At 38.0% G+C, this 13015-nt stretch overlaps 1 protein-coding gene across 1 annotated transcript in view; it reads left to right on the top strand.

Moving 5' to 3' along the window:
• Window positions 1-13015, top strand: part of LOC127424978 (uncharacterized) — a 187662-nt gene that overhangs the window by 137783 nt on the left and 36864 nt on the right. The window contains 1 exon segment of the mRNA XM_051670551.1: window positions 16-6318. Coding sequence (XP_051526511.1) covers window positions 16-6318 — 6303 coding nt within the window.

The raw sequence follows: 13015 nt of genomic DNA, 5'->3' as shown, positions 1-13015 counted from the left end.
ATTTTTTCATCACAGATGGCCAATGTTCAACAAGAACAATTACTGCAGGAAAAGACAGTCCTCCAGCAAACTTTCTTAGTAGAAAAAGAGACACTGCTGAAAAAGGAGAAGGCCATTGAGGCAGAGAAAAAGAAACTGGAAAAGCAATTTGAAGATGAAGTGAAAAAGGCTGAAGCGCTTAAAGATGAACAGGAGCATCAAAGGAAGCAGATGGAGGAGGAGAGGAGAAAACTCCAGTCTGCCATGGATGCTGCTATCAAAAAGCAAAAGGATGCTGAGGAAGAGATGCTTAACAAGCAAAAAGAGATGCAAGAGCTTGAAAAGAAAAGAATTGAACAAGAGAAGCTTCTGGCAGAAGAAAACAAGAACTTACGAGAAAAACTCCAGCAGCTTCAGAGTACACAGAAGCCATCCCACACCAAGGAAATTGAGATCCAAACTGACAGTGTCCCTGAAGAAGAGTTAGTTCAAATGACCATGGTAGAAACAACAAACAAGGTCCTAAATGGCTCTACAGAAGTAGATGGTGTGAAAAAAGATTTATCTCTGGCATTTGATGGAATTAGAGAGAAGGTGCCGGCAAGCAGGCTTTATGACATTGGTATACTCAGCAAAAAAGAATTTGACAAACTTAAGAAAGGCAAAACAACAGTGCAAGAACTTGCTAAGAATGACAAAGTCAAGATGTGCCTAAAGGGTAATGATTGCATAGGCGGTGTAATAGCTGAACCCAATCAGAAAATTAGCATCTATCAAGCTTTGAAGGACAAGAAGATCACACCAAGTACAGCTATAATGCTTCTCGAAGCTCAGGCTGCATCTGGTTACATAATTGACCCCCTCAAGAACCAGAGATTCTCTGTCAATGAAGCTGTGAAGGATGCCTTGATTGGACCTGAGTTACACACTAAATTGCTATCTGCTGAAAGGGCTGCCACAGGATTTACTGACCCTTTCACTGGAGATAAAATCTCACTGTTTGAAGCTATGAAAAAAGGTTTGATCGCAGAGGACCAGGCCTTGAAACTTCTCGATTCTCAATATGCAACTGGTGGAATAATCGATCCAGTAAATAGCCACCGTGTGCCAGTCCAAACAGCATGCAAACAAGGTCAACTGGATGATGACCTAAGTAAAATTCTGTCCAGTCCTCCTGCTGACAAAAAAGCATTCATTGACCCCAACACTCAGGATAGCCTTACATACTCTGAGCTACTGGAGCTATGCAAACCAGATCCTGAGACAGGCATTCCATTACTACCCATCACAGGGAAAGCAGCACAAATCGAAATAACTTACACAGATGAGGAAACCAAAGATGTATTTAGTAAAGCAAGCATAACAGTTCCATTTGGAAGATTTAAAGGAAAGACTGTCACTATCTGGGAGGTCATAAACTCTGAGTACTTCACTGAAGATCAGAGAAAGGATCTAATCCGTCAATACAAGATGGGCAAAATTACAGTTGAAAAAATTATTAGGATTGTAATAACTGTTGTGGACGACAAAGAGAACAAGAAGGAACCTGCCTTTGATGGTTTGAGATCATCAGTGTCTGCATCTGAACTTCTGGATGCAAAGGTTATTAATAAAGATTTGTTTAATAAATTGCACAATGGCGAAGCTACTCTTAAAGAGGTGTCCGAGCTTGAGCCTGTCAAGAAAGCCCTAAAGGGGACAAACAGTATTGCTGGGGTGATCATTGAGTCGACTAAGGAAAGGATATCTTTTTACGAAGCCATGAAGAAGGACTTTCTCGCAACAGAGCCTGCATTAAATCTTCTAGAGGCTCAAGCTGGAACAGGCTTCATAATTGATCCTGTGAAAAACCAAAAGCTCACAGTTGATGAAGCAGTCAAATGTGGTGTTGTTGGCCCAGAGCTCCATGAGAAATTGCTGTCTGCCGAAAGAGCAGTTTGTGGTTACAAAGATCCATATACTGGAAAAACTGTATCCCTATTTGAGGCCATGCAAAAAGATCTCATTAAGAAAGACCAAGGTATCCGTCTGTTGGAAGCCCAACTTGCAACTGGAGGAATTATTGACCCAGAGAAAAGCTACCGCATCACTCCAGATGTTGCATATAAACGTGGTTACCTAAATGAAGAGATAAACAAAAGTTTAAGCTTCCCATCTGACTCCAGTACAGTATTTATTGACCCCAACACACAAGAAAATGTCATGTATGCTGAACTGCTAAAAAGATGCCTCACTGATAAACAGACTGGTCTCCCATTGCTTTTGCTCTCAGAAAAGGCAATCAAGTCAAAAGATAAGGAACCACTATCTGAAATGCAAATTAAAGAGGCACTGAGCCATTCTACGATTGAGCTACACAGTGGACTGTTTAAAGGAAGAAAAGTCACCATTTGGGAGATCATAAACTCTGAATATTTTACAGAGGAGCAAAGGATTGAATTTCTTCGACAGTATAGATCAGGACAAGTCACTATTGAAAAACTGATCAAGATTGTGATAACAATAGTGGATGAAAGAGAAAGGAAGCGACAAGATAGCTTTGAAGGTTTCAGAGGACCTGTAACCGCCACTTCCTTGTTTGAATCTAAAATCATTGACAAGGATACATATGATAAGCTCCAACAAGGCAAAAAGAAACCTGCAGAGGTTAGTGAAATTGACTCCATAAAACGCTACTTGCGTTCTGATTGTATTGCTGGGGTATTTGTTGAAAAAACGAAAGAAAAACTCAGCATTTACCAAGCAATAAAGCAGAAACTACTGACTCGAAACACAGGTCTGTCCCTGCTGGAGGCCCAAGCAGCTACTGGGTACATAATTGATCCCATCAGGAATGAGAAGTTTACAGTGGATGGTGCTGTAAAGGCTGGTATTGTTGGTCCAGAACTACATGAGAAACTACTTTCAGCAGAGAAAGCTGTTACTGGTTACAAAGATCCATACACTGGTAGTAAGATCTCTCTTCTCCAAGCAATGCAGAAACAGCTTGTTCTAAGAGAACATGCCATAACTCTTCTAGATGCTCAGGAGGCCACTGGAGGAATTATTGATCCAGTAAATAGCCATCGCCTTCCCAGTGATATAGCCATTCAGCGTGGCTACTTCAGCAAGCAATTGGCTAAGTCTTTTAAAGATCCCTCAGATGACATCAAAAGTTTCACTGACCCCAACAAAGATGAGAGCGTCACATACAAACAACTGAAAGAGAGATGCATGACCGATCCAGACTTTGGAATTTGCCTGCTACCACTCTCTAAAGCCGAGGCTCCAGAACAAGCTGAAAAATCCTACGTTTACACAGAGGAACAAGCACAAACTGACTTAGCTAACAGTCAAGTAGACATACCACATGGAAGTTTTGCTGGGAAACAAGTGACATTATGGGAAGTCATGAAGTCAGATTTGATTCCAGAGGAGGAAAAACAAAGGCTTCTTGAGCAGTACCGCTCAGGCAAAATCACAAAAGAGAGAATGATCATAATTATAATTGAAATCATTGAACAAAGAGAGATCATCAAGACTGAGCAAAGCATGTCGTGTGATGTAATCAGACGGCGGGTTACTATTGAGGAACTTTACAGAGCTCGTATTATAGATCTTGAAACTTACAACCTGCTTCAACAAGGCAAGAAAACCATCCGGGAGGTCATGGAGATGCCACGTGTGAAGCAGTACCTCTTTGGAACGGGCAGCATTGCTGGAGTAATCTCCGATAACTTTGCTAAGATTAGTATCTACCAAGCCATGAAGAGAGGTCTCATCAAGCCTGACATTGGCATTGATCTGTTGGAGGCACAAGCAGCAACAGGGTTTATCACTGACCCTGTTAAAGATCAATTATTAACAGTTGACGAAGCTGTCCGCAAGGGTCTTGTTGGCCCAGAGATTCATGACAAACTCTTGTCTGCTGAGAGAGCAGTCACAGGTTACAAGGATCCATACAGTGGGAAGGTAATTTCTCTCTTCCAAGCCATGAAAAAGGACCTTGTGTCTGAAGATTATGCCTTGAAGCTTTTAGAGGCCCAGGTAGCAACAGGTGGCCTCATGGATCCAGAATACTACTTCCGCCTCCCAAATGATGTTGCCATGCAACGTGGATACATTAACAAAGAAACCAGTGAGAGGATATCTGATCCAAGTGGAGAAGTCAAGCAATTTACAGACCCAACAACAGATGAAAAGCTGTCTTATGCACTACTTCTCAAAAGATGCAAAGTGGATAAAGAAAGTGGCTTACGACTATTGTCTCTGGCAGACAAGAGACTTCTATTTAAGGGCCTCAGAAAGCAAATCACCCCAGATGAGTTGTTGCTCTCTCAGATAATTGATCAGGAGACCTACACGGCGCTGATGGAAGGTACAATCTTTGTAGAAGACCTCAGTAAAGACCTGAAGAAATATCTTGAAGGCATCAGCTCTATTGCAGGTGTGTTTGTAGAGGCAACCAAAGACAGACTATCAGTCTACCAAGCCATGAAGAAGAACATGATCAGACCAGGCACCGCATTTGAACTTCTGGAGGCTCAAGCAGCTACTGGGTATGTGATTGATCCAATAAAAAATCTGAAAATGAATGTCAACGAAGCAGTAAAAATGGGAGTTGTGGGACCAGAATTTAAAGACAAGCTTCTCTCTGCTGAACGGGCTGTGACTGGCTACAAAGATCCATACTCTGGCAAGGTGATCTCCCTCTTCCAGGCTATGAAAAAAGGTCTCATTCTGAAAGATCATGGCATCCGTCTGCTTGAGGCTCAAATAGCCACAGGTGGAATCATTGATCCTGAGGAAAGTCACCGACTACCAGTGGAAGTGGCTTACAAACGTGGTCTATTCGATGAGGAGATGAATGGCATTCTTACTGATCCCTCTGATGACACTAAGGGGTTCTTCGATCCAAACACAGAGGAGAATTTGACCTACCTCCAGCTCATGGAGCGGTGCATTACAGACCCTGAAACTGGACTTTCTCTTTTACTGCTCAAAGAGAAGAAACGGGAAAGAAAGACATCCTCAAAGTCTTCAGTGCGCAAACGCAGAGTTGTTATTGTAGATCCAGAAACAGGAAAAGAAATGTCTGTCTATGAGGCATACCGCAAAGGTCTTATTGACCATCAAACATACATTGAGCTTGCAGAACAAGAGTGTGAATGGGAGGAAATTACCACCTCGTCGTCAGATGGTGTTGTTAAGTCTATGATTACTGACAGAAGATCTGGGCGGCAATATGACATTGATGATGCAATCTCTAAGGGTCTCATAGACCAATCATCTTTGGACCAGTACCGTGCTGGAACTCTTTCCATCACAGAATTTGCTGACATGCTTTCTGGAAATATGAGTGGTTTCAGATCACGTTCATCTTCCTTTGGATCCAGCTCATCCTATCCAATGAGCCCCGTTCCCTCCATCAAGACACCAGCTACAACCTGGAGTGACCCAACAGAGGAAACTGGACCAGTGGCTGGAATCTTAGATACAGATACTTTGGAAAAGGTGTCGGTCACAGAGGCTATGCATCGAAATCTAGTTGACAACATCACCGGTCAAAGACTGCTAGAAGCACAAGCATGCACAGGAGGAATTATTGACCCCAATACTGGAGAAAAGTTCTCTGTTGCAGATGCAATGAGCAAAGGGCTGGTGGACAAGATTATGGTGGAGCGTATCAACTTGGCTCAGAAAGCTTTTCAGGGATTTGAGGATCCAAGAACCAAAACCAAAATGTCTGCCGCTCAAGCCTTAAAAAAGGGTTGGCTGTACTATGAAGCTGGTCAACGTTTCCTTGAAGTCCAGTACCTAACAGGTGGATTAATTGAACCAGAAGTTGCAGGAAGAGTATCACTGGATGATGCCGTGAGGAAAGGCACTCTAGATGCACGCACTGCACAAAAACTGAGGGATGTTAGTGGATATTCCAAATATCTCACCTGCCCCAAAACCAAACTCAAAATATCATACAAGGATGCCATGGAGAGAAGCATGATCGAGGAAGGATCTGGCCTGCGTTTGCTAGAGGCTTCCTCCCAGTCAAGTAAAGGTCTTTACAGCCCATATAGCATCAGTGGCTCTGGATCAACTTCAGGATCTAGGTCTGGATCCAGACCTAGTTCAAGATCAGGCTCTAGAAGGGGAAGTTTTGATGCTACTGGCTCAGGTTTCTCCATGAGCTTTACCTCATCCTACAGCCCCACTAGTTATGGTCGGCGTTATGATTCAGGGGCATATTGTGGACTTCAGATGGATGAGCTAGAGCAGGCCCTTACTGCTTTAGCATCAGGCAGGAACTGTTGCTATGAAGACAAGGGAATATTCAAATTATCACAACCACAGTCCACTTTAGTTGCTTAATTTATGTACATAAAATTATATTTGTCCTGCTCTGCATGATATTGCTAATGGGCTTTTCACTGAGGGGAATAATATTGTTATATAAGACTGGCTTTAATATGTTGTTTCATTTTATATATATTTAGTTTAAAATACAGTTTGTCTAATTTTTTCTCTCTTTTCAGTATGACATGACAGTATGAATCTATATAACAGTTTATTCTGCAAAGCATTAATAGCAGAAAAACATATATTTTTTTATAATTTCATTCAATTATTTGCAGTGCTAAATACTTATCTCTTTTTGTATTATCTTCTATTATGTTTTAGTTTCTTGTACCAAACTGGCACTTGAACAGTAATATCTAAAAGTGTCGAGATTGTTAAGACATCTTAGAGAGAATATGGTGATGCTTCAAATAAGTTGTTAAAGTTATTTTTTATAAATTTTTGTGTGTGCGTGTAAAGATCCCCAGGGTATCTGCACACCTGCACACCCCGTATTTTAAAACTGAAAATTTTAACACAATAAGATAGCATGGTAAAAAGGGGAAGCTGTTGACTATCTGCAGAGCAGAATAAGGTCCATTTATACTCTCATTAATAGGAGCTTGGGAGCATGTCAATAAACAAAACATTACAGTACATGCCTTGGCAACACTGTCACAGTCATTGATCATAAGAAATTCATTATGCTCTTCTCATTTTTCATAACTGGATAACAATCAACTTTGAACTATGCAGTCTTACTAGATAAAGCAAAATGGATACACAAATCCTTCAACCATCTTTCAAACTAGAGCCTTTCAGAAATTCAGAACTAATCACAAAAATGGCCAAAAATAATTCACATCCCAACCATCCTTTGCCTCTGGTCCTTCTCACAATTTTCTGTTTCAAAGGGGACTTCACTTGCACCTCAACCTTGTGTGACTACTTTAATTTTCTTGTAAGTGTTAAGTGTACCCTCAGTGGGCTTAAAATACTGTACAAAGCCTAGAGACAATAAATGTTTCATGGCACACTATACTATTATACAGAATATAATGATGTAGGAATTGTTATGTTTATAGTATCATAAAAATGCTATTACAGCCACAGTGTATTTTCAGATTCTTGAGAAACCACTCCTTTTTCTGTTACAATGAAAGTTTAAATATTAACTACATGGCAATAATGTCAATTGACCTGCACTGTATAGTTTTCAAATGAAGGTCTCTAAATATTTTAAATGTTGAGTCTCACTTCTTATCAGCAACTATCTTAAGAGGGTTCTGTGTCTACCATAGAGTTCCATATTTACTGACACTTGTAAACATAGATTAAGGTATTCATTATTAAAGTAGACTTGAAGACATGATTAATGATGACATCTTTTGGATTTTGTTGTATTACGCTACCATAACATACTTAAAGGGGTAGTTCACCCACAAATGAATATTCTGTTGTTAATAACTCACCCTCATTTTGTTCCAAACACATTTGACTTTCTATCTTCCGTGGAACGCAAAAACTGATCTTGGACAAGCTCAGTTAGTGCTCACTTTCATTGTATGGAAAAAGATGCAATGAAAGTAAATGGTGACTGAGGCTAACATTCTTCCTAACATCTTTATAGTCATGAATATTTGGTTTGTTTTATACCAGATATCTCCAAATATCCTACTACCCCACTTAGGTCCATCTGTGTGGTTAGAGGCTATAGAATGGATTGCTCCTATTAAAAGAAGTGTGATGTTTCAACTAACATACATTTCTACTACCTTTATTTATGCTCCATTTCCTGCTTTCCTTATAAATTGATTGTTTGATATAAATGCAAGGTAAACTGATGTGCACCATAATTAGTCAATTTTTACACTATTGTTTCAGTGTAGTATTAGGAAATGTTTTGTGTATGATCACAGAAAATCCTGTCTGTAAATCAGCAGCTATTCAGATCAGTTCAGCCTAATAATAACTTGGGTATTGATGTGGTAATTTATTGACAAACATTTTACAGTCATTTAACATTGACCTCCGGATTTAATGTTGATGTTTATAAGAACACTGTGGTTAAAAGGACTAAAGGACTGAATTTCAAAGGCACAAAGAAAAAAATTAAGTAAAATCTATTTTAGTCTCCCCAATTCAAAGTTTCTTTTTTTTTTTTTTTTTTTTTTTTACATTGTGACCACTGTACTGTAAATCATCACATAATATTTACATTTAAGTTCTGTTTTCCAACATGAGCCTATATCTTTTGCTTTCTATGTTGTATTAACACGAGAAAAAAAAGAGCTCACTTTTCCACTCACTTTTTTTTTAAAGCAAGCTTTTTGAGGCACATATTTTGAATGCATGATTTGAGTATGGTATTTATGAGATGAAATATTAATATGCTAATGTAAATAAACTAAATATCTGTAATACAGTGTCATTTCACCAATTTGTCAACTAATTAGGTAGTTAGTCACAAAAAAATTTAAAAGTGTTAAAGTAATATATAAAAAAAGTTTAAACATTGGTTTTGTATTTCATATTCAACAGCCATTGAAATAGGTTTATAATCCATCAACTTTGAGACAATTAGTCTTGGGTTAAAAGAGTTTTCTGCGTGACAGGTTTATATTGGATGGGTTATGTGTTAATGGGTAGAATTAATTCTTGATTTGAGTACATCGACACTAAAGACCCCCCTTAACAAAAATCTGTTTTGTTGTGGTCCCAAAGTGTATAATGATAGGGGGAAATTATATATACTGGATATTAATTTAGTAACATCATTTCGGGTAAAAGAGTGTTCTGCGTGACAGGTTTATATGGAGCAAGTCTTAAGAATTAAAAAAAAAAAAAAAGTAAAAACTTGGCAAACGTAGGCCAAGGATGTCTTAATTTACATTTATTTACGTTTATCACTTTTGGTATTTTATAATATCTTAACTATATTTCAACAATTTGCGATTATTATGCTTGTAGAACATCAACAGTGTTGATGCACTATTACACATACATTGCAACAAATCCATTCCTTCCCACTAATGTCAAACAATTTGTTGTAGCATGACTGGGGTTTGGGAAGGTACTGTAATAGTTCTTTCTGCAAGCTAATGTTTTAGAAGAAAATTATATTCAGTAGGTCTTTTACCATTGGGGGGCCTTTAGCCCCATTGCATCCTGTCATATTTAAAATCATGTTTGTAAACTTATTTACAAGTTTACAAGTAAAATATTTCCTGTTTAAAACTGTAAAAAATACTCTTTGTATATACATGTGTGTGTGGACGTGCATGTGTGCACAAACCCTGTTTGAGAGGAAAGTACAGAATGCAATTTGTGGGAAAGATGCAGTACCCAGTGAAGCAAGTGGGGAAGCTAGAGAACAGTATGGGGATAGGGGCTAAATTTGAGAAAAGATAAATAATTTCAGGTAAATGATTCATAGATGTACAAAAAACTATTTAAAACTGTATAACATCCAGAAAGTCCAAAGGTGAAAGGTCAAAACTGGTTCTTCCCATACTTTTTTTTTTGTTTGTTTGTTTTGTTTTTTTGGATGGTCTTGACAAAGTCTTGTTTGGTTCCAGTACCAAAAACGGTGCGGTATTTATAACATAATCTTTACCTTGGACAATAGGAAGCTTAAAGTCTAGAGTCTAAACATTATATTCCACTTTTATTTCTTTTAATTAGGCTTTAGGCTAAATCTTTCTTTGTCTTAAGAGAAATGATCTTTTTTTGTTTTGGTTTTGTAATGCAAAATCCATTTTGTATTAATCTATAGGTTCTTTTTTTTTTTTTTTTTTTTTTTTTGTAAACATGGCAGGTGTGTAACAGTGCACAAGACATGCCTACTCTCATGTGTACAATGAAAAACACATGGCAATAAAAATATAATTTACATATTAAGAAGAATCCAACACATCAGCCTAAAGAATGAATGAAGGTTAACCTAATTACCCTGTCATCAAAATACAATGTATCTTGATGGCATTCATATCTTTCTTTAAACTTTGGGTGTGTTTACACTTTGGGTGTGTTTTGATGATTTCATGCAAGGAAATGAAATCAACTCTGATGTTTGGCTTGACTGTTTGGAGAAATTATACTTCTAGCTACTTCCTGCTCCACCCAAACAGCAGAATCCACTGCAATATTTAAATACCGATTGAAGACACATCTCTTCCGTGACCACTTACTGTAAGTAGCAAAAATAAATAAATAAATAAAATAAAAATTGCATTGGAAGGAGCAACAGTGCTGTGATATTCTTCTAAAAATCTTTGTGTTCTGCAGAAGAAACACCTTTGGGATGGCATGAGGGTGTGTAAATGATGAGAGAATTGTAATTTTTGGGTGAACTATCCCTTTAAGGTGTGGCAAAATATAAAGAATCTGTCATCCCATAATGGCTGGTTTAAGTGTCCTTTCCGAAAGAATTATGCTGTGACAAATGATAAAGACAATTAGGACGGTCATGTTCAATAACCTGAAAGGAACATTGTGTGAGGAATGTATCATAATTATAGTCCAACTGTTACTCATATTGATGGCTGCTCTGTGTGAAAGCAGTTAAAGAGAATTGAAACAAGGGTGCAGAAGTTTTGCATTCCAGAAAAATGACAAATACCTTTTCCTGTAAAACACCCTGTAATGTTCTGTGCAAAAGATTAGATTTGGCAGCATCCACCAAAACTTCTTCAAAAACATGTGAATCACTTCTTATAGGAAACTTGAATTGATTTCTAAATTATTTACGGTGTTCACTGAACAGTAACCTTTCAATAGATTACTTTTTTTAAACAATTAAAATTTGAATGAATTACATTTGAATACTGCAGTTGGAGAAATGGTAAATCTTACCTTTAATTGATTTCTCTCTCTCTCTCTCTCTCTCTCATCCTCTGTCATTTTCCTGTTATTCATGCTATTTTAAAGGGGTCATGGCTTACTCTTTTTTTTAAATTTTTTATCATTTTATTATTTTCCCTGAGGTCCACTTATAATGTTAGTAGTTGTGTTTGTTTGTGTGTTTGTGTGTGTTTTGCACCAAAACAGTCATCATTTAGTAATATATGATTATTTTCCACCCTGTCTCTGGCCCTTGGACTGAAACGCTGTGTTTTGACTATGCATCTCCTTTAAACTACAATGTAAACGGCCACTGTTGTGATTGGCTAACATCGTGCAGCCCCACGTATACAGCCATATATCATAGAAACAGAAGAAAATTAACCAGCTCCACACACACACACACACACACACACAAAACATTTAAGGGGTTTACACATAACGTATACACTGTAAACCTGAATAAGTTAGCAGAAAAACAATTAATTATTTTGAGCATTAGTGTTTACAGTGCACCCAACAAATGACATCAGAATGTATCAAACTCTTCACTCAAGCAAGCAGCACCATAAACTTTAAATATTAAATAGTCATGACACATGAAACATTCATGAATGGATTGGTTATTTATGGTTTTGCGGTTGGGTCCAGTGTTGTTTTCAACTGCCCTATCTATCAATAACGGTTCCTTTACAAAGCTTGAATCATATTGTGACTGGTTTACAAGCAATCCACGCTGATAGGAGCCTAAAACACATATAATACACGCTGAAATGAGCTGAACACACATACAATCCATGCTGAAATGTGCTGAACACACGTACAATCCATGCTGAAATGTGTTGAACACCCGTACAATCTATGCTGAAATGTGCTGAACACACGTACAATCCATGCTGAAATGTGCTGAACACACATTATAGAATCCACGGTGAAATGTGACACACACTTCATCCTGCACTGATAAAATCAGGACCTATTAAACTTCAGTCGCATTTCCTGGTGTTCAGTAATTCAACAGAGGCCAAAGTTGTTTACTCTGGATGAGACGCGGTTCTCCCTGCCAGTGGCAGCAATGGAATGGGGCAGAAAGACGTGATTTTAGAAGTTTATCTTGAACATTTTGAAAAGCGATGCACATCGCCGGAAACGCTTTAAAACACATCAAAGATGTCTATCTAGTGTATGTTAAAAAAATAGTCCAGATGGGCACAAGAAGGTGTCCTGTGTAAGTCCCCTTTGGTGTGCAACAATTTTGGGCCCATCTGGGCCTTGTTCTCTTAACTTCACCTTTCTGACTAAGTGCCAGTGGTGTGACGATGTAAAAGTATTCATTGATGTCTTGCTGTAGAGGCAGTCATGTGCTGATGTACGTATTCATCTGTGTGATGTCACAAAGTAGGAAAAATCCAAACAAGTCTTTTTTTGCAGCTTGGTTTAAATAAATGCTCTTTTTGTATTTAGAAGGAAGTTTTGAGTTTTGAAACTTGAAGTATGTTTTAATAGGACAATGAACTCATATACGTCAAAAGATCAAGAATATGATTTATATCTCATGTCATGACCACTTTGAGGTGTATGTCATGGCTATTTTGGAAGTCATAGGACAATCAGCAGAAAATTGGATCCATTGTTTGAGTCCAGTTGGGAGGGGATATATAACATTTTCCAAATGTTACATTGTGGTTGTGGGAACATGAAAATATCCAGTTTTCTTAATGTTAGTTGAACGTTATTTAAGGTTAATAATGTTATAAGGATGTTCCATTAACATTTTATTTACAACATTTGTTCCAAAACTTTAAATAATGTTAGCCAGGGTTGTTGGAACATTCCCTGTTAGGTGGGAAGAGACTCCTTACAGGTAAAACACTCTTGA

This window comes from Myxocyprinus asiaticus, chromosome 34 (assembly GCF_019703515.2).
Source record: "Myxocyprinus asiaticus isolate MX2 ecotype Aquarium Trade chromosome 34, UBuf_Myxa_2, whole genome shotgun sequence".
Lineage (NCBI taxonomy): Eukaryota > Metazoa > Chordata > Actinopteri > Cypriniformes > Catostomidae > Myxocyprinus > Myxocyprinus asiaticus.
The sequence above is the reverse complement of the archived record's forward strand: the minus strand, read 5'-3'. Positions and strand labels throughout refer to the sequence as shown.